Source organism: Mesoplodon densirostris, chromosome 4 (assembly GCF_025265405.1).
Source record: "Mesoplodon densirostris isolate mMesDen1 chromosome 4, mMesDen1 primary haplotype, whole genome shotgun sequence".
In the NCBI taxonomy this organism is placed as follows: domain Eukaryota; kingdom Metazoa; phylum Chordata; class Mammalia; order Artiodactyla; family Ziphiidae; genus Mesoplodon; species Mesoplodon densirostris.
Genome location: NC_082664.1, coordinates 78,363,455 through 78,386,307, shown reverse-complemented (window position 1 = coordinate 78,386,307; position 22,853 = coordinate 78,363,455). Strand labels below are relative to the sequence as shown.

Genomic DNA, 22,853 nt, shown 5'->3' with positions numbered 1-22,853 from the left:
TAACACTTTAAGCATCCCAGACAGAAAGACCCAATCAGAATACTAAACAAATTCTGATTTCTGATGTATATAGTCTATATTATAGTGGAAGAAATAAGGTAAAAACCTGATTCCTACAACTAAAGTTTTCAATGCTATGTGAGCATTTAATGATATATTTTTAGAAGATTTTCTTCATCTTAATTTGGTTTTAAAAAAGAGAAATTCCAAATTTTTAAAAGATATTTTCGCCAACATACTAGGAAAGTGAATTCCCAGTTTTTAATTTAAACTAGTTTTATTTCCTGTCTAAATAAAGAATATGGGTTGTTCTTGTACATAAGACAAAAGTAGGACTAACAGTTCTATAGCATGTTAATGTATTAGATCGCTCTCTCTCTCTCTCTCTCTCTCTGCCCCCTCATGTAGGGGGAAAATTGGGCCCTATCATTATAGAGAAACAGGTACATAATAACATGAAAGGAAGAGTACAGAAAGAATCATATAATTTCAGAACCAGAAGAAACTTGGTCATCATCTAGATCTACTTTAGTGATTCCAAAGGCAAAGTTGCAGAAGAGTTATCAGCATCATCTATTCTCCCTAAAACTATACCCTTCTCAAGATTCTGATTCCCAGATACTGTCACTAATGGGAATGCCTTTATCTCTCAGGTGTGCTTTCAGAACAAAGTTGAGAACCTTGGATTTTAACATCTAAAGTTGAGAAGAATGCTTGGGTTAATGAGTGACCAAAGACATATCACACTACTGACAAAAGAGGAAGGTTGGAGATAACAGTCTTCCGTGTTTGAGAACCTATGTTCGTGTTTCTCAGTACTCTGTAATTCTAATTTTTCTTGCTCTAAAATAAAGTACAATAGCCTAAAACAAGTTATCTGGAATTGCCAGGGAATGTACCTATGAAAAAAAAAAGAAAAACATCTCAGATAACTCAGACAGAATAGGTATGATTTTAGCGGGGGGGTGGTATATATAAGTGACATTTTTTCTTAAAAAGAATTACCATCTTCTTTTTTTTTTCTTTTAATAACTTTTTCAGGGCTACTGTTTTTAAAATTTTTTATTTATTTATTTATTTTTGGCTGCGTTGGGTCTTAATCACTGCGTGAGGCCTTTTCTCCAGTTGCGGTGCGCGGGCTTCTCATTGCGGTGGCTTCTCTTGTTGCGGAGCACAGGCTCTAGGAGCGTGGCATGCGGGCTCAGTAGTTGTGGCTCACGGGCTCCAGAGCGCAGGCTCAGTAGTTGTGGCGCACGTGCTTAGTTGCTCCACGGCAATGTGGGATCTTCCCGGACCAGGGCTCGAATCCGTGTCCCCTGCATTGGCAGGCAGATTCTTAACCACTGCGCCACCAGGGAAGCCCAGAATTACCACCTTCTTTACTGTATATTTCCTTGCCTCTGAGCTGTGCATACATGATGTATGTGCATTTTCTAGTCAAGCCAGGACTCTTCCCTGAACACCCTCCTATACAGTCAGTCCTCTGTTTCCAGGGGTGTGGAATCCATGGCTTTGGAGGGCCTACTGTACTATGCCGTTTTATATAAGGGATATGAGCATCTGCGGATTTTGGTATTCAAGGGTGGTGGGGGTCCTGAAACCAAACCCACCCGGATTCCAAGGGGCAACTGTATTTGAGATGAGTAGAAATAAGTCTACTGTATAGTTCCTCACAAGTTTTTGCATTTATTATAATTAAAGGAACACAGGGCAATCTTTACCTGATAGTTATTTGGTTATATGAAGACTAACCTCAAGGACCTGCAAATAAATGCTTCATTAATACATGTAAAAGCTGAAACAAGGGCAAATTTAAGCTCAAGAAACCACCAGGATGAAACTAGCCATGCCCATAAAAAAATCACAATTGGTAAATGGGTTTAAGTTGAAGGGCGTTTCTGGGCTGCAATCCAAATTGTGTATTCAACATGATAACAGTGCTCTGAGATGTGTCTGGGCACCTTTCTATTGTCCTTTGTCTGAACTCTCCCATTTAACATTTTTCCTGCCTGTGTCACTAATGAGGGCACACCCAAGTTTGCCTAATACTGGGAGTTGTCCTAAATATTACTCAAAAGGATACTTGTTTTAACCAAATTACTTCCTGTAATGGGAACAATGTGCCCATAATGTGACTATTTTAACCCTTTGATGGCCTTCCTAAATTAAGCCACTCCTAGGTCATAATACGACCAGACTATATACAAAAGCCTGTGATACTCTACAGGCAAAATGGTAGTTCAAATTAAAAATAGAAACATAGACCTTTTCACAACAGGTAAATGCCATCAGAAAAATGAACTGAAACTATTTCCTCATAACAGTAATGATATAGTAGTTTTACAAAATGGGCACTTGCTCACTATATTTAGTTTATCCTGGGCAAATGGTAAAGAACAGAGATTTTATTTAATTTCTTGCCATGTGCCTTGGAGCACAGAGAGAAAAAAATGATTGTGGGTGGTATTCACTTGCAAAACTGCCTCTATAAAAAGTTTTTCTAAAGAGCCTTATTATCTCCCTTAGTTTCCCCATAGCAAGTCTTTTTCTGAATTTCCTTTGATAATCGCTTCATCTACTATTCTTGGCAGAGAATTTGAAGCAAATAAAGCTAGCCTATATCTTGCATCTAAAACTCAGTGTAAAAGGTTTAAGTCTTCATTAAAGATAGATCAGTAATTTCATTAAAATAATGCAATCAATAGTGGAAACTGTTGCCTAAACATTTAGAAAAAGAAGTAGGCATGACCAAGGGCATATACATCAGGACAATTAGCTTATTATGCTACTGTCTATATTACCTAGACATACTACAAAAACTATTTAAAGATACCAGGACTTCCCTGGTGGTGCAGTGGTTAAGAATCCGCCTGCCAATGCAGGGGACATGGATTTGAGCCCTGGTCCGGAAAGATCCCACATGCTGTGGAGCAACTAAGCTGGTGCGCCACAACTACTAACCCTGCGCTCTAGAGCCTGCGAGCCACAACTAGAGAAAGCCCGCGTGCAGCAACGGAGAACCAACACAACCAACCAACCAACCAACCAACCAATAAATAAATAAATAAATAAAAATTTAAAAGAAAGAAATAAAGATACCAAATACCTGAAATCACCAGTCTCAACACATTTCTAATTTTCTGGACTCCAACTTTAAAAAAACCAAAGCAGCATCATCATAAGAAGCCACTGTGACTCGGAATTAGGCAAAGATGATTAAAGATAGAACCAAAGACAATTACTCTAACATTCACATTTATTAGATTCTGCCTCTCTATTATGAGTAGGTTTTAATTTTGGTGGGAAACTTAGGAGGGAAAACAAGTTGAAATAAGGTAAAATTAGAAAAGCTTATCCTCTTTACATAGATTTTGAACTGACTGCAATAAAACTAGACAGACCTAAGAAAATTTACATGTGAGTAACTGGGTTTAAGTAAATAGATGGGTGAAAAAAAATCAGGCAATTTTAGGCAAAGTAATTAAGCAATAAGATGGAAATGTAAAGCACCGCATACAAAAAGTTATTAAATCATTAGTTATTTATGCTTCAAGCTTACCCCATAAAGGAAAGTCAAAAGATCCTTATTTGAACTTTTAATATAATGGAAATATAATTTTTAAAAGGTATTTAGAAGTATCTGTCAAAAAAAGATAGTTTCTGCTGGGATTTATAGTTTAGTCCAAACTATCTGCCATGTAAATGATTTGTGTAGACAGCTAACCATGGAGAGAGTAAGCAGGGGTACCAGCACTGACCCATGGACTGTACTTCATGTATGGTGCATATTCCTTATTATTAATAGGGGTTTGGGGAGAAAATGATTTGGATCAGGAATGTTAAGTAAACTTGGCAAATCTATTTAATAGTCAAGTAGATTTCTATAATGTTTAATTTCTCAGACCCTCCAATATGCTAATGGCTACCTAACTAATCTCCAAAGAATATAATATTCAGCATTCCTAAATATATCAGAAGAGATACCTTGTTTTTCATCAAACATCTTGTGTAATTAGTGTTCTATGGTATACACTTTGGGAAATGTTCAACTAATTCATATCAATATACTAAGGTTAAAAGAGAACTCCCGGAACCATCACTCCCGTTTACTCATTCATTCGCTCCGTAATACTCCCATTAAGTCAGTATTTTCCAGATTTGCCTAGTCAAAAGAATCATCTAGAATATTTGTTAAACTACAAATCCCTGGGTCACATAACTAACCCTAATGACTTGATCTCATGGGAGGAGGCTGAGATTCTGCATATTTATGAAGGGCCCCAGATGACTATTATAAAAATTCATTCAACCATCCATCAGTTCAAATATTTGAGTGATTAATAAGTCCCAGGCATTGTTCTATGTGCTAGGGATAGAGCAGTAAGTAAAAAAAGACAAATGTCCTATTCTCACGCAGATATGGGAAGATAAAGTATAAAAGAAAATTAAAATGAACTTATTTACAGAACAGAAATAGAGTCACAGATGTAGAACACAAACTTAAGGTTACCAAGTGGGAAAGCGGGGGAGGGATAAATTGGGGGCTTGGGATTGACATATACACACTACTATATATAAAATAAATAACTAATAAGAACCTACTGTATAGCACAGGTAACTCTACTCAATACTCTGCAATGACCTATATGGGAAAAGAATCCAAACAGTGGGTATATGTATATGTATAACTGATTCAATTTGCTGTACACCTGCAACTAACAATATTTCAATCAACTATATGCCAATAAAAATTAATTTTAGAAAAAGAATAAAAGAAAATTAATAATCAAGATTATTTTCTTTATAACACTAGTCCAAAATTAAGGAGAGTGAATGGAGAGGCTATTTTGTTTATTTATTTATTTTTTTCTTTTTGGAGAGGCTATTTTGGATTGGGTACACAGGGAAGATCTTTCTGAGGAGGTAACCTTTAAGATGAGACTTGTATATAAAGGAGACAAACATGTGAGGATCTGGACAAAGACTGATCAGGGCATTAAGAGTAGCTACACAAAGGCCCTAGAATGGGAATAAGCTTGGCATGTTTGGGAAACATTAACATGGCTAAAACACAGTGAGTAGGAAAGCAGTTTTAAAGAAAAGAAAGAAAGAAAGGTTAGCAAATTAGGTAGCAGATACATCTTGCAGTATTGCAGACCATGGTAAAGAGTGTGAAGTTTATCCTAAAAATGATATGAAATAGCTGGAAGGTTTTCAATAGCAGCATGATAGGTCTGATTAACCTTTTAGAAGATGGAGACTGTTGGCTGAAGAGTGGATTGTGGAGGGAGTGAGAGCGGAAATGGGGGAAACAAGCAGGAGTCTACTGCAGAAATCTTAGAAAGATATGATCATGACTGTAGTGAAGATGGTGAAAGCTGAGAGGTTGATGATATCTTCTGGAACGAGAGATCATGAGTTAGTCTTTGAAGCTAATGTCCATTTTATTTTAAAATTTGTAGTTCTTTTCATTTTTTTACTCAACAAATATTTTTTGAGCACCTTCTACATGTGAAACACTGTTCTAATTACTAGAAATGTAGTAACAATATCCCTGCCATCAAAGAGATTACATGTTAGTAGGGAAGAGACAAACAATAAACAAACAACATACGTGTTAAGAGTAATAAGAGTTATAAAACAAAAAAAGAAAAGCAGAGTAAGAAGACAGAGGATTAGTGGGGGCATGGTTTGTGTGCCTATTTATAGTTTAGACACCGAATCTAAAAAAGGTCTCTCAGCTAATGTGATAATTTGACCAGAAACTTGAAGTGAGGCCTCTAGCCATACAAATATCTGTAGGAAGAACATTGCGGGCAGAGGGAATAGTTAGTGCAAAGACCCTGAAGCAGGTACATGTTGGCCGGTTCAATAAACAGCAAGGAAGCTAAGTTACCAAACAGAAGAGCAAGGTAAAAGTGATAAGATGTGGGATAAGAGATGAATGTGTGTGTTGGTGGAGGGGCACAGATCATATAGGGCCTTGTAGGACATAGTAGGGACTTAACCATTTTCCTTTGAGTGAGCTAAAAAGCCACTGGAAAGTTTTGATTTATGTTTTAACATGACTACCTACCTAGGATGGTAACATAACATAACTGCTGTCTGGAGAATAGATTGCAGGAGGCAAGTGAGGAGGTAGAAAATAGTTAGAAGGCTTTCACAATGGTCCCAGAAAAGATAATGGTAGCGTGGATCAGCTCAGTGGTAGTGGAGGTGCTGAGAAGTGATTAGATGCTGGGTATGTTTCAATGGAAGGATTCACAAGGTTAGTATGCTGATGGACTGGATATGGGGTAGAGGAGAAAGATAGGAGTCAAAGTTTTTTCCAAAGCAATTAGATGGACAGAGATGCCATTTTCTGAGCTGTGGAAGACTGGGAGAAGAGCAGTGCTGGTGATGAGGAATGCAGGTGGTGAAAGGAGGCCCTCTGTGATAGCTGTGCAGCTGTCCCGGAGAAAACACGAGGCATAAAGAAAAGACAACACAGGATTTGGAAGCAGATAAAGCTCAGGTGAGATCCCAGCTCTACCACATGTTATTCACGTAACTCTGGGAAAATGATATAATTTCTTAGCCTTAATTCACTATCTATGCAACAGGAATAAAACTACACCACAGAAAATTACTGTGAGGATTAGAGACGGTCGATACGCATTAAATTTTAACTATAAAGATAACTGAGATGAGCCATGGAATGATCCTCAAGAGAAATAATAAAAATTGTAGTGCTGCAAATAATCGCGGTAAAAATTAGAATTTAGGTAGCTGGAGATATTTCTTGGAACTTTAAACATTTTGCAATTGTACAATAGTACTGAGGAAAATATAGAAGTAATGCGGGTGGACCCTTGGGTTCACTGGCTTAAAATTGTATGGGCATGTGGTATTAATCGTTTTGATTCACCCAACTTATTTCAAAACTTGATACTTTTGTAGTTTGGACTAAATATGCATTAACACATGATTTGAGATTTTTAGATAAGATAATTACAATAGTAATTACCCAAGAGTGCCTGTACTACATTCCCCGTACAAGTTTATTAATGACATCAACTCAAACAAACAATAATAATTTAATTCAGTAAGTTTTAAAGACACCTAAAACTGTTAGCTACTGTGAGGAATAAAGGAATGAGTATATTTCCTGACATTAAGACGCTCATAATCTGGTGGAAGAGTCAACTTCAACATAAAAAACTATGAAAGAGGGACTTCCCTGGTGGCGCAGTGGTTAAGAATCCGCCTGCCAATGCAGGGCACATGGTTTCAATCCCTGGTCCGGGAAGATCCCACATGCCACAAAGAAACTAAGCCTGCATACCACAACTACTGAGTCTGCACTCAAGAGCCTCTGAGCCACAACTACTGAGCCCTCGTGCCACAACTACTGAAGCTTGTGCACCTAGAGTCTGCGCTCCGTAACAAGAGAAGCCACCGCAATGAGAAGCCCACGCACTGCAACAAAGAGCAGCCCCCACTCGCCACAACTAGAGAAAGCCCACGCGCAGCAAGGAAGACCCAACACAGCCAAAAATAAATAAATAAATTAATTAAATAAAAAAACTATAAAAGAACCCCTCCCCCACTCTGGGCATGAGAAAGTAAAGCCAATGCAGTTATGGACAGAGTCAGGGCTTTAAGGGTAGAGATATTAGGAAGAGATAAAGATCACCTACCTAGGATGGTAAATATGGTTTCATTTTTACTATTTGAAAACGTTTAGTAACCACACTATTTCACTTTCATTATTTTTATATTTTGATTACTTCTGTAAGAATACAAGCATTCATAAATATTTATCATAATTTTACACTAAAAGTTTATTAAAATCATTTGTTCTAAACATCTTGGTAGGTTTTTGTAACTGATTTTAGATTATCAGGATGTGATTCCACCTTCTCCCTACACCCCTACCATTAACCCTGTTACCTGGGAGTCGAAGTAGTTTATCAAATAGAATCTTCTTATGTCTGTTCTAGAATATCAAAACTCAATGATCTCTTTTTTTCACAGGCTCAGAGCCTCTGCTTGGCAATAGTATCTAGCAAGATTAAAATCATTTACATTACATCTATTTTTAGTTTATATTTTATTTATAGAGTGGCAAGCACTGCTGGTATTTCATTTGGTGAAAAAGTTTCTTATATAACGGAAAGCAGAAAAGCACTGACAGTGTAGGAAAAAAAACAATGCAAAAATGATACATAAAAATGGAAAGATTATAAAGATAGTCTCTAAGTGACTCAATTTAGGGAAATCTTCCTACTATCATCATACCAAACCTGTACAACAACCCTGTGAGGAAGAATTATTCCCATGTTCCCGAAGAAACTAGCTCAGAAAACGGAAATGATTTGCCCAAGGTGGTAGAGCTGATAACCTGTGGTGTTGCCTTTAGTGCTGCAAGGGTCCAAAGGAGAAGACTAACATGGACTGAGGCAGTAGGAGCTTTAAGTAAAACTTTTAAAAACCTTAAAAATCGTGGAGAACTCAAAATCACAGGAGAGGAATAAACATGGCACATGTCTGGGATCGTCTTGGAAGGGTTGGGTCCTATCAGGAAAAGTCTTGACATCTAAGGGAGATGAAAAACAACTAAAATTCTCTGTGTGGAAGTCTAAAAATAAAAGTGGTATTTTAGGTAAGAAAATAAGAGTGTAATATGCAAATGAAATGAATGCCAGATTTATCAGAGAACAGCAGGCATGATCCTTGCTAGGCCACTGTAGTTTTTCCATGTGCTAACACGCATCTCTAGCATGGTCTGTCTCTAGGTGGTTGTTATTATTAGTATTAGTTCAACCAATACTCTGAAAGCCTACTCTATGTCAGGTGCTGTGCTAGGCACTACAGATACCAAAAGAGTAACCCTTTGATCTCAAGAATTTCGAGAGGAAATATGTAAATAATTATGAAAATAAAAATAATTGTTATAGTATAGGTACAAATACTGTGGGGATCAAAAAGGAAGTTAGACAAAATAAAGTGGTGATCAGGGATGGTGTCAAGGGGATAACTGAGCTAAATCTTGAAGGATGGGTAGTTTATCAAAAAACAGAATGGGTGAGAGAAAATGGACAAGGGGAGACACTCTAGTCAGAGGGATTGACAATGAGGACATAGCTAATTGAGAAGTTCTGGAGATAACATAGGAAATATACACCTAATAATATACCTGTATACAATATTAGGTATATATTATACCTAATACGTAATGCTATATAATGTTATATTAGTCTATAATACCATACATATAAATAAATGTATTGTACCTAACATATAATATATACCTAATTGATAGGAAAGGAGATTTTAAAAATTGACTTAAAAAGTGGGTAAGATAAGAAGCAGAACCGGTCAGCATATATGTTTCCAACATTTGATTCTTCCCCCTTCTCATTCATCGAATCCAGTCAATTGTGGCTTCCACACCAATCTCCTTTCCATTGCCCCGCCACCATTTAGAGTCTCATTCTTCACAGCTTGTATCATTAAAATAGTCAATTATCCTCCCTGCCACCGATTCTCCTATCGTCAAACAATCCTGCATTTTCCTCCCTATTAATTCTACCTTTATCAGGTTGCTTTATTGTTTAAAAAATAAACACTTTCAAAGATCTCCAAGTTAAAGTGACAGGAGTGCCCAACCATTTTGTGAAGACGATCATTCTCACTTCTTGTTTATATATATCCTGACATCATGTGTGGAGTACTGATTCAAGTCCCTCCATGGAAAGGAAAGGGTTGCCTTTGCAGGCTCTGTCTCCGCTCCTACTGTCAGTTTTCAGGCTGGGAGTAGTAGTGGTAATGGTGGTGGTAGCAGAGGCTAATGGCTTAAACAGCCATAAATATATCCCCGTTTACTTGTTTGAATCCCCTGGCTTAATAGGATGAACTCCAAAAACCTAATCCTGGCTTTCAAGTCCCTTTATAATCTAGCACTAGTTTACTCCTCTCTAACCTTATCATTTGCTGTTTTTAGTCATGAACTCTCTGCTCCACACTCTCTGGAATGCTTTGAACCTTGATTTTAGACGCATGCGTCTTTGTTTGTATCACTTTTTCATTGAAAATTTCCCTCTCTTTTGTCTCCACTTACCTGACTGCTATATCTTTCAAAGGCCCAATTCAAATGCTTCTTCTTCCTTAGCCCCACCCTGAGGTTTAATCTTCTAGAAGGTTTAATCTTCCTCTGAACTGTTGGGTATATACTGCCTTGTATTGTCTTTTAATTAACAAACCTATGAATTCAACAAATAAGTTTTGTTAAAACTCTTCTAAAATATATGGGAGTAAATCCACTGGAAGTTGAAGAGCTCGTGAGATGAACATAATTTTGATTTTAATGCAGTCTATAACACTTGGAAGATAGCAAGAATAATAGCAAAAAGCAGATTTAATAAAGCTCACAGTATGAAGATAAAGACAGTTTCTTAGACCAAATCCACAAACTGATTAGCCAAGAAAAGTATAAATGACAGAAGAGGGCAGTACTCACACAGTTAAAAATCATAGAAAAATCTCACCAAGAAGTGACAAAGAAGAAAAGATTGTTTGGGGATTGTTGTAAATATTCAAGAGATCGTTGATACCTGACGTCCTTCTTTGGCTTTATGGATGATCCAAATTATTTTTCATGCACTGTAGACAAACATATTTCATGTTTTCTTCATTTTACAATAAAAGATGGTTTTGGAAGAATAAGGCCTGACCATATAGACCACCTCCTTAACAAAAAGGGAAGGGAATTGACCCAAACATTCAAATTCTAAGGAGCTACAGAGCTAAGGAATTAAGCTGAAGCTCTGCATTATGGGGACTAAGAGGATATGGTAAACATTTCTGATATTTTAAGAGTCTTTACTGATTTTATGTCATTGGTAAAAGGACAACTGCTTAATGCAAGCTGAATTTAACATTTTCTAGATTTTCAAACATACAGAGAAATTAAAATAGAAACTACCGTACATGCTGCAATTTAAAAAGTCTGTTTCTAGTGTGTATGTATGTGAACATAAACATGAACACATACATATATATGTTTTGATTATTAGTAAATGTGTAATGATCTTCTATAATTAAAAAATATACATAAATATGGAATCTTACAGTATGTAACCTTTTATTTTGAGACTGGCTGCTTTCATTCAGCATTAAGGCCTTGGAGATTCATGCAAGTTGTTTCATGTACCAGTACTTAGTCCCTTTATTTAAAAACATTTTATTGAGGTACACTTTACATACCATATAATTCACCCACTTAGTGTTCAATTCAATGTTTCTTAATATATTCACATTGTTGTGCAACTATCACCACAATCTAATTTTACATTTTGGTTCCCCTGTCCCCTTCCAAGAATCCCTGTACCCATTAGCAGTCAATCTCCATTTCACTCCCACCTTGCTCAGTCCACAGCAACCACGAATCTACTTTTTTTGTCTCCATAAATTTGCCTATTCTGGACATTTCATATAAATGAAATCATATGTGGTCTTTTGTGACTGGCTTCTTTCATTTTGCATAACGTTTTCAAGGTTCTTCTATATAGTAGCAATGCATCTGTATTTCATTTGTTTTTACTGCCAGATAATACCCCATTATATGGATATACCACATTTTATTTATCTATTTATCACTTAGTGGACATTTGGGTTGTTGCTATCATTGGGGCTATCATGGATAATGCTGCAATGAACATTCCTATACTATATCTTGTGTGGACATATATTCTCATTTTGAGTATATACCTATACGCAAAATGGAAGTGGAACTGCAAGATCATATGGTAACTCTATATTTAACTTCTTGAAGGACTGCCAAACTGTTTTTCAAAGTGGTTGCACCATTTTATGTTCCCACCATAAGTATATAAGGGTTTCATTTTTTCCACATCCTTGTCAACACTTTTTATTGTCCATTTTTTTAATCAGAACCATCCTAGTGGATGTGAAGTGGCACCTCATTGTGGTTTTGATGTGCATTTCCCTGATGACTAATGTGCTTAAATGTGCTTACTGGCACTTTTTCCTCTCATCTCCATTTGGAAAGCTCTTACCTCTTTTTCCTCCCACAATTTTGAGGTTTTGCTTTGACTTATTTAGTATTTTTACATCATAAATATTATTGAATTGTTCCCTGAAGTATGTCCCTTTTGATTAGAGTCCTTACTTAGCATGTATATATTCCCAAAGAGTCTGACATTTTCCACTTTTTCTATCCCTTTCATTTTTATTTGGTTAAAAACCTTTCTTAAATGTTCTCAGAGAGGTTAAGCAGGTAATACACTCTCTAAAGTTACATTTATGATATAGTTCCCCCTTGTAGAGGGGATGATATCTTCACTGGAAATAGGGATTTCTGATTATAGCCTTTTTCTCTTGGTAATCTGTGGATACTCTTCCACTGTCTCCTAATTCCCAGTGTTGTGGATTAGAATTCTGATGTGAGCCTTATACTTTATAGGTATACCATGTTCTGTCTGGAAGCCTCCAAAATGAATCCCTGGAGTTCAAAAACTTTACCAGGATAAGCCTAGGTGTGTTTTTTTCAACACTGAGATCTTTCCTGGAACATCAATCTGCATAATGAACTCTTTCTTTAGCTCAGGAAAAATTTATTTATTTATTTAATTACTGCTTCTCTTCCATTTGTTCCTTTTTCTGTAAATTATATTAGCCACGTTAGGTGTCCTGAATCTATTCTCCAAGTCGCTTACTTTTTTTCAATCTATTTGTATTTTTGGCTCTGGGCTTTGACTCTTCCAGGCCATTAAATGATCATATTCATTCCTTTATTCAATAATTATGTACTGTGTGCTTACCATGCGCAAGACTGTGTTCTAGACATTGGGCATTGACAAAAGATCAGCAGGTATACAAGAGAAAATATTCCTGCTCTTATTGTGCTTACATTTTAGAGGAGATTTTTTTTTTAAGTATATGTGCATGGATTGAAAGTCAGGTGGTAATAAGTATTTAGATGGGAAATCATATTTTTGCTCCATAATTTTTTTTCGTACTTCACTTGAACTTCCTTAAGTGCTCCTATTGTTTATTATTTTCATATTCAAGTTACTGTCTCCTCTGGCATTTCTATTTAGTTGGTCTACTGCATTGTTTAAGTGCTTTTTCTCTTTCTGGTTGCCTGGCTTCCCCAGATGAGTACTTTTTCTTTGTTACTTCAGAGGGGCTTAGGTTTCATTGTTGGAGGACCACAGGTAGGAGTAGTCTCAGGAGAACAGAAAGGCAAAGCAGCCTCTACCCCTGTAGATGGGCAGGGCAGCAGGCCAGCGGCCAGCCCTGTGGAGGCCCAGGAGAAAGGCTCCCGGCTCTCGGGTCTCCTTACATCTACCATCCTCAGGGATAGGAAGACAGCAGTCCCTGCCTCTTTCCCTTTCTCCCCGCTAGGGGAGTCCATGGATCTCTACCAAGCCAAGCTCTTTTCTGGATCTGCCATTCTTATCCTCACCCTGAGGATCTTCCAGCCCTTGAGGAACAAGTCCTGGGTCAGCTCTCCCTGACAGAGCTCCCACAGAGCTCAGGCCTCACTTGCATCTAACTGTTCGTCATGTCCAGGGGTCATCTGGCTCAAGAGTGGCAGATACAGGCTGGAATTAGTAACAGAAGGATAGGGAGATTTCATCTTCCCAGGACCCTCTCTGAAAAGTAAGTCCTGGTTAGAAGACTAACCCTAAAAACTTTCAAATCTTGTCAAAGAAGTCAACATTTTAAAAAGGCTCTGCGAGGTCCAGAGGGTTGTATCATGTTCAGCTACTGCCCTAAATGTTAAACTCTGAGAAATAAGGAAGACCTTAATGTTAGTTGGATTTAAAGGATATTGACTAGATGGATGAATCTCAATTATGTTTTATAAAAGCAATCAGACAAAAGAAAGTACATAGTGTATGATTCCATTCATATAAAATTATGGAAAATGAAAACTAATGTACTATAGTGACAGAAAACAGATCAGTGGTTGCCTGGGGGCCAGGGAATTAGGTGAGTGGGTTATAAAAGGGTAAGAAGAAACTTTTGGAGGTGATGAAAATGTTATCTTGACTATGATAATTGTTACAGGAGTGTTATGTTAAAACTCATCAAACTGTACACTTTAAATATGTGCAGTTTATTTTATGTCAATTATACCTCAATAAAACTTTAAAAGAAGTGGTTTCTTTGTTTGTTTGTTTCTTGGGCTTTTTTTGGCCGTGCCCTGTGGCTTGCAGAATCTTAGTTCCCCAACCAGGGGTCGAACCTGTGTTCCCTGCAGTGGAAGTGCAGAGTCCTAACAACTGGACCACCAGGGAATTCCCAAAAGAAGTACTGACTGGGAAAAACATTTGTAATTTACATCACTAAGGGTTGATATCCCTAAATATAAAGAAAATCTAAAGCTAAAGAAAAACACTAACAGGTAAGAGAAATGAACAGAAAGTTACTGAGCTTTTGAGAGTTTGAAATTTCCCATAATAAAAAATACATATAATTTTCAAAAAAATATTAAAACACTGTCCCTCACCCTCGTACAACACACAATACAATTGAAGAGTTACAAATATACCTACAAAGCTATCACACGTTTGGAGCACACTGCAATGTATATTTGAGTGGTGATGAATACTGAATGATGAAATGATCAAAGCTGGGGTAGAGAATCAGGCTGGAGGAAATGAGTATGAGACTAGTCTTGAGGTAATGTGGGTTTGTGTAATTTTTTAATGGCAGACAGGGAGTAGAAAGCAGAAGAGAGTTCATATGAAGAAAAATATATGGACAAAGGCAATGTGGTGGTGGAAAATGAAGATAGCTTCTGAAAAGGACTCGGTTCACCATTTCTAATACAACCATGGAAATCTCTTGTCACAAAAAGGTTATATGATGCAGTGTAAAGAACACACAGGAAAGGAAATGAGATCCAGTTCAGTGTATGAGGGTTTGGAATGGATCAAAATCATTTATGTTATTTATGTACCACAGTCAATCTTTGCCATGTCTATGCTCTACCTATATTAGTATTTTTCTTTAAACAGACTTGTGTTTTTACCTAGGTTCATTCTAAGTAATAAGATCCATGAAATGAAATACTACAATTTTTTCTAATACACTAAAATATACACATCTTTCATGCCTTTAGCAGCATATTTATTCTTAAAGTTATATTAAAATTTAATTCTTTCACTTACTCCATATGCTCGTTTTTCTCCCCACCAATAACCCTTAGTTTTTAAGGTTCCTATTCTCCTCTCACTGATAAGGTGCATCTCCCTTGAAAGTCAAGGAGTGGAGGGCTACTAAAAGACTGTCAGATTGAGCCAGGTTCCTTACCTGTTCATATCTCTCAATTTTTAGCATCGTTTGAAAGAATATCCTACATTTGGAAATATTCTACACCAAATAAAAAAGCAATCCAACACATGAAACTTAGAAGCAACAAGTAACTTTCAATTAATTTTGAAAAATCCACGAAGACAAAAGAAACAGAACCTAAGAAGCATTAGTAACTACTGAGAAAGTAGAGCAGCCTACTTCAGAAAACATAACATGTTTAAACGTGTGTTTAAAGTTGAGAGAGAGTGTGGTGTGATGACAAGAAAAATGGTTTTAAGGTCACAGAGACCTTACTTTGAATTCCACATTTACCACTTAAATAAACTACTTAAATTTCTTGGCACTTCGCTTTCCTCATCTCTAAAATGGTGATAATGGTTACCTGTCCTGGTTGTTGTGAGGATTCAATAAGCCAATATTTGTAAAGCATCTGGCGGTCAACAATTATTACTATAGTACTGATGACATTTTTAATGTAAAATTGTTTCCTCTTTCAACCTGGCAAAATCAAGAGATGCTACAGTCTTTAAAATTACCAGCTTATAATCAATTTTGTAACCTATGCTGTATGTCCAAATTCAGTCGGAAATTTGAAAACCTTTTGAATATTTTACAATATGCTAAAATTACACTCAATAAGTTTTTATAATCCTAACCTAAATGTTGCTTTGAGTATAGAATATAAAAATATTAAGCAATATGTATGTGTATATATTTTAGAGAAATTTTATCTTTATCAATTTAAACCAGTTCTACTCTGGTATATTTCCTTTTTTTTTTTTTTGGCCACACCACACTGCATGTGGGATCTTAGTTCCCTGACCAGGGATGGAAACTGCGCCCCTTGCATTGGAAATGTGAAGTCTTAACCAGTGGACTGCCAGGGAAGTCCCTGGTATATTTCCTGTGGGGCAAAGCATGGAATCTTTTTTTTTTTTAATAAATAAAACAAATAAATTTATTTTTTAAAAAAAGAATACAAACATACTTTTATTTTCTCCCATTCTTTAAAAAAACAAAACAAAAACCTCTTGTCTTCCACTGGACAAATTGGGAACAATCTGAACATTGAAAATAATCATTATCCTAACTAATTGTAATACAAAACATAAATAAAAACCTTAAGCCCATAATGATACTCAAAAACAAGGAAGAATTAAAACAAAACAAAAAACCTCCTTGGTCACTACTGTGGCACCTACTCCATAACTACTTACTCTGAAAATACAGGAAAATAATTAAGGTTTATCCAGCCTGATTAAGATGAACTTCAGCTCAAAAGCATGGAGTGTTAATCACTGGGTCGCCAGGGAAATCCCTGGTATATTTTCTATGTGGCAAAAGTAGCTGAGTACACAGAGGGTCAGTATGTTGAGCAAGAAAAATCTGGGGAGTGAGAGATTCTAAAAAAATCGGTGATAAATTGTGAATCACTACATTGTATACCTGTAACTTATGTAATATTGTACATCAACTATACTTCAACCAAAAAACCCTAAATAAACAAAAAATTGGTGACAACAGTATTGAAATGGGGAACGGAAGTGTTGTCACTTTCATTGCCTGTGCATAACATGAATATGACAAAGAAGGGTTAACGATCTAAACAAAGTTTTACGATGTACAGAACTGAAGGCAATCAGTCTCAAATTTGTATTGTATTAAGGTCTTAGATAGAGTTAAAAAAAAACATGGTGAAAAGAATTGGGAAGATATTTCGGGAGGTGTTAATCTTTCTGACAATGACGGAATATTGGGGGACCGGGCGGGAGGCAGAAAAACATGCCTCATGAAGCCGAGTTTAAGGATAAACTTTTGACCCTGAGATTTTAAAACATGCAGATCTGAATTTCTGTTAGTTGTGTTGATAAAAAAAAACAACCCATGTGAATAAAGAGCTTTTAAAAATTTACTATAGAAAAGATTTTTTTTATCAATACAAAGAAGCTCTTCAGTTGTCTATTTCAACTTATTTTAATATTAGTAAATAGAAAGGTAGCCATATCACCTTCCTTAGGACATAAGCTTTCATGGGTAACAAGCAGAACTAATGTTTAGGTAACAGTTTAACATCTTGAGGGTTCTTAATAAAATTTAAACTCCATTTAACATCAAACTTCTCTCCATAGTATGCACTCATGCCATTTGGATTACTAAGAGTCAATGTTTGGAGATGCTGCTCAATACCAATATAAAGTTCCCTTCTTTTCTGTTCTAGGTTCCTCTCTGAAAATTTCCTTATAAATATTTCATTCTGCTATCTGTGTCACAAGAAGGCAAGTCCAGCAGTTAAAATCTGCACAATCCATAGACACTATAAGATCTGATGAGGGAATTCCCTGGTGGTCTAGTGGTTAGGACTCGGCGCTTTCACTGCAGAGGCCCAGGTTCAACCCCTGGTTGGGGGACTAAAATCCCAAAAGCCACACAGTGTGGTCAAAAAAAAAAAAAAAAAATCTGATGAGTGAGGGAGATCTGGAACAATTATTACACAGAAATATTTAAGCTCAATAAATATTTAAATAAATGAATGAATGTAACATTTATACCTGATTAAGTAAATGCAATAAATGGTAAAACTCTTGCATTATTCCTGCAAAAAAAAAATCACAGATTTCATAATGTTTACATCAAACCCTATGACCCATGCACATTAAGAGATACAGCAACTTTCTCTTATTTTTCAAAAGCCAGGACTTGGCATCATGGTGAGATGGGAAGCACATAAAATTTAGTAATTTTGAACACAGGCTCTGCCACTGCTCACCATGTAGCTTTAGGCAAGTTGCTGTCAACAGCCTCAGTTTCGTTATCTCTGAAAAGGTAGTAACAGGGACTTCCCTGGTGGCGCACTGGTTAAGACTCCCCAGCTACCAATGCAGAGGGCCTGGGTTCGATCCCTGGTCAGGGAACTAGATTCCACGTGCATGCTGCAACTAAGAGCCAGCGAGCCACAACTAAGGAGCCCTCATGCCGCCACTTAGAGCCGGCACAACCAAATAAATAAAATAAATATTAAAAAAATAAAACCACCACAACAGGGATTTTAAAAAAAAAAGGCAATAACACCTACTATCCCACAGAATGGGGAGAGGATAAAATTGATGAACACTTCACTAATTAGCCTCATCCCTTAGCTCTCTTTACCACAGGACCAATGTGCTATAACTACTTTAAACTTCTGTTTCCCACATGCTCTACACCTTCCTCGTATTCCTTCTAATTGTTCCTACTGCTTGCAATCTCCTTGTCTAGACCTCCCTTCAAGAATCAGTTGTGTCCCGTCCTCTGAGATACCTGTCCAGGGTCCCCTCTGGGCAATATTATAATCCTCTCCAGAATTTGTGATCCAAAGCGGTTTCTTTTTGTTTTTATTAAACCATTAACCACAATATAATAAGTAAATGGTAGCTCTTATTTTTGAGTGTTGTGTCACACACGTGTTAAGTGCTTTATGTTCATTTTCCCATTAATTCACAACCACCCTGTGAAGTAAGTAGTACTGTTATTCCCTTTATCAATGAGTAAAGTAAGGCTTAGAAAAGTTAAATAACTTGCCCAAAGTCACTCAAGTAATAATTAATACAAATTATCACTGCTCCTAATTAGTAATAATTAGTAGGACTGGGATTCAAAGCCAGGTGTATGGCTCCAAAGCCATTCTGCTGCCTTTGGTGGGGAACTTATACTCCCTTGCCTTTGTAGCCTTAGGAAAAAAGTACACCTGGCATGAACATGTGTTTAGTGAATAAAAAAAGGAAAAGAACAAGTCTGTACACTGAATTGGCTATTGTGTGTAATTCACCTGGACGTGGAGGTACAGAATTATCCAACAAGATCTCTACTCTCAAGAAGCCTACAGTCAGTCTATCTGGGAGAGAGACTAGTGAACAGGTGATTGCAATACAGTGCGGTACATGCTATTTCTATGGACAGGCTTCAGAGAAAACATAGGAGAGGGCACCTAAACTGGATGGGAGGAGGAATATAGTCAAGAAAGATGTTAGGTTAAGTCTGAGTTTCTGCTTTTCCCTTTAAAAGCAAAATTAAGTAGGATTTTACTAGACTGGCATTGTAGTAGCTGGCATGGCAGGGATGAATGTACTTTTTTTTAAACTGAAGTATAGTTGACTTACAATATTATATTAGTTTCAGGTGTACAACATAGTGATTTGATATTTTTATACATTACAAAAGGATCACCACAACATACATCTTTTTAAAATTAGTTTAGATTATGTCTACGTTTATATTTATATTTTATCTCAAATTACCTGTCTAGTTCAAATAAATCTCATCTTCTAAAAAACACATTTTAAAGGATGATCTGCTTTCTAAATATGTTCAATTTATATGATGGTACATCATATTTTTCTCTTCTCACAAAGAAGGAGAAACAATAAAAAAAAGTGACTGGTTCCATAACTGGCTAGTATGAGAAGTGCTTGCAACAAAACCACAATCCATTTAGGATTTTACCTCAGAAGAACAAGTGGCTACAATTATCACATCTCAAGCAACTGCTCCAAAACCACTATCTATCCTCAAGAATATTTTACTCCTAAGCAAAAACCAAACCAAACCAAACAAAAACAAAAACAAAAAAACACAAACAAAAAAACCTTTGAGGTTTTCCCCATATACGTTTTCTTCCTTTCTCCCCCCGTCTAATTTAACCCTACAATAAAGATATACAATTTAGATAATGGGTTCCCATCAGTTGTTCACTTACCAAACAGTAGTTCATTAAAGTGGGTACTTTCTGGGCTGTCATGGAAAACGCCAAAATAAAAAGCCTTATTAAATTCGAGTTAGATTATATCTGTCACTTCTTCCTTGTCCAAAACAATTACTATGGAAGAAAATAAATTAAGCCTAGCACTGTCACTTATTACAATGTTGGTTGCTATAAAAATTTTTTTACCAGTTTTCTAGGTGGTTACTAATAGATTAAATGATTTCAACACTTCTAATCTGAAGAAAGCAGATTTCCCCAAACATTATGGGACCAGTAAGGATGAAATAATAAAATAAAAAAATAAAGTAGAGGTGATAAGGAATGCACTTGTTTGCGTTTTGTGGGATTAATGAGACAACAGCAAAAACAAAAGCTTAATGGGATTAAAATCTAAGGGCAGCAGGGCTTCCCTGGTGGCGCAGTGGTTGAGAGTCCGCCTGCTGATGCAGGGGATACGGGTTCGTGCCCCCGTCTGGGAAGATCCCACATACCGCAGAGCGGCTGGGCCCGTGAGCCATGGCCGCCGAGCCTGCTCGTCCGGAGCCTGTGCTCCGCAACGGGAGAGGCCACAACAGTGAGAGACCCGCGTAACGCAAAAAAAAAAAAAAAAAAAAAAAATCTAAGGGCAGCAAACACAATCAAGAAAGTGCAGCTTCGAGCACACAATCACAAAAGAGAACTTAACTTCTTTAACCTAGAGTTTGCAGAGAATCGGGGTCAAGTACAAAGTAGGTTAACCTTCTTTTCTTTTTTTTAATTGAAGTATAGTTGATTTACGATGTGTTATTTTCATCTGTACAGCACGATTCAGCTTATGTATGTATGTATATATATATATATATATATATATATACACACACACACACACACACACTTTTATATGTATTCTTTTTCAGATTCTTTTCCCTTATAGGTTATTACAAAATATTGAGTATAATTCTCTGTGCTACACCGTAGGTCCTTGTTGAGGTTAACCTTACTTTCAACTTATCACCCTATTTATTTAGCAAAATGAAAAATAACCTGGTGGAAAAAAAAAAAAACCTGGTGGACAAAGAGTTTATCTTCCCCTAGTAAATTCTCTCACTAAAAGGAAAAGATAAACAAATGGAACTTTTCTTGATAAGCCTTATCTTTAAGTTAGAGATTTTAAAAAATTCATGAATGCTTGCTAGGACAAGAGAGGGTCAACAGCAGTTTACAGCAAAGAACTGTGATGTGTTACTTGCTATAGGGGACAGTTAGAATCATGAAATCCAAAGGAATTGTAAGATTTTTATTCCCTTAACCTTTATTCAAGCACTAGAAGAGTTTTTGACAATTTATGAAAGTTACAGACTTAAAATATAAAGGGCTTCAAACTATGGCTGTATTTAATACCATAATGTTAACTCAGATTTTAATGGCATGTTAAAAATTCAAAACCACAATTCCCCCCAGTAAATGTAACTATTACTGTTTAGAGAAAATAATAGGGATAATCACATTTGTCAAATTTATTAAACCTGAAGCTATGCTAGTCACCATTACGACCTACTGTACTTTTGTTCTTTCATTAAAGAATTCTCAGACCATTCACTATTGAATTACTGTTTAACTGGTAAACTGAGGCAAAATACTGAATAACTTGCAAAGTCACAAGTACAAAGTCCACTGTACAAAACTACTGAACCAGGCTCCCTGTTTATGTACTCTTCCAGATATAATTTAAACTGTCTGAGCAAAAGATGAATTCTAAATTCCGCATAAATTGCCTCTAACTGTGCCTTTCTTTTTGCTTGAAAACGCTTTTCATACATTGCCACCGATTCAGTTTCACCTGCAGGTAATGAACACAGAACTCATTGTGGGGAAAAACAAACCAGAATGTGAAAAAAGTAAGATAAGTTATCAGATATACAAGGGAGTGAAACAGTTGATTGAAAAGTACTTTAACCACAATACCTTTTCTCCATTCTTAAAAGAGGCATTTTGAATATTTTAGTTACTATTTCTTTCACGAAAACCCCCAGTTTCCCAATGCTCCCACATTGAGTACTCACCTGATTCATCTGAAAGCTGAATCCGGGCTTTTATTTCTGCTAAGCTGGGCTCCCCTTCTTGGGAGACCGATGCTGATGCCCCCTCCTCTGTATCCTCTACCTTAGTCACGGTGAAGTGTGGCATTGCTGTAGTTAGGAACCTGTGCTCTCCCTATATTTAAGCTTCCTTCCAGTCTACCTTCCCTGCCTACCTCTTCCTTGCTGTGCCCTTTCCGACTCTGATCACTGTCCTCAGGAGCCCTAGTCTGGGAATCGGGAAGTACTTTCAGCTCACGTGACCTACAGCCCCAAGGGAGTGAAACCTAGAAGACACGCCTTCCACAGTGTTTACCATTCACTTAAAAGGATTAAGCACTCCACCTCTTGCTTATTGTTATTAAACTCTAAGAATCCCAAGAACTGTTTAGGCTGCTTTCCCAGAGCTGCCAATGGCTGGAGAGTGGGCAGAATGCATGGAACTCCGCCCACTGTGTGCTCACCCTCTTGTTTCCTTAAGTTATTTGCACGTCAGGATCTCAACCTCTGCTCTCATATCTCACAGGAGAAAGAAGATTAGGGAACAGTTCATTTTGTAAACTTTTCGTTTTAAAGAAAGACTTGCACTTACATTAATTCAGAAAATCAAACTATTTGTAAGCTTCTGTTGTTGCTTTATTTCAAAGCATACTGAAACTACTCATACAAATAATAAAAGTTTTTTTCTTATCTTTCAGATAAGAACATTCACTTGGCAAGTATTTAAT

General features: G+C 36.7%; 1 protein-coding gene across 2 annotated transcripts in view; it reads right to left on the bottom strand.

Annotated features, from left to right (window-relative positions):
- The window catches only part of SLC12A6 (solute carrier family 12 member 6), an 88,099-nt gene that overhangs the window by 47,242 nt on the left and 18,004 nt on the right, over positions 1-22,853 (bottom strand). The window contains exon 1 of one of the 2 annotated variants that reach the window (XM_060096547.1): positions 22,111-22,387. The exons of the other annotated variant lie outside the window; for it this stretch is intronic. Coding sequence (XP_059952530.1) covers positions 22,111-22,234 — 124 coding nt within the window. The 5' untranslated portion in view covers positions 22,235-22,387. Of the gene's footprint in view, positions 1-22,110; positions 22,388-22,853 lie in introns of those variants that run through there. 2 annotated transcript variants of the gene reach the window in all.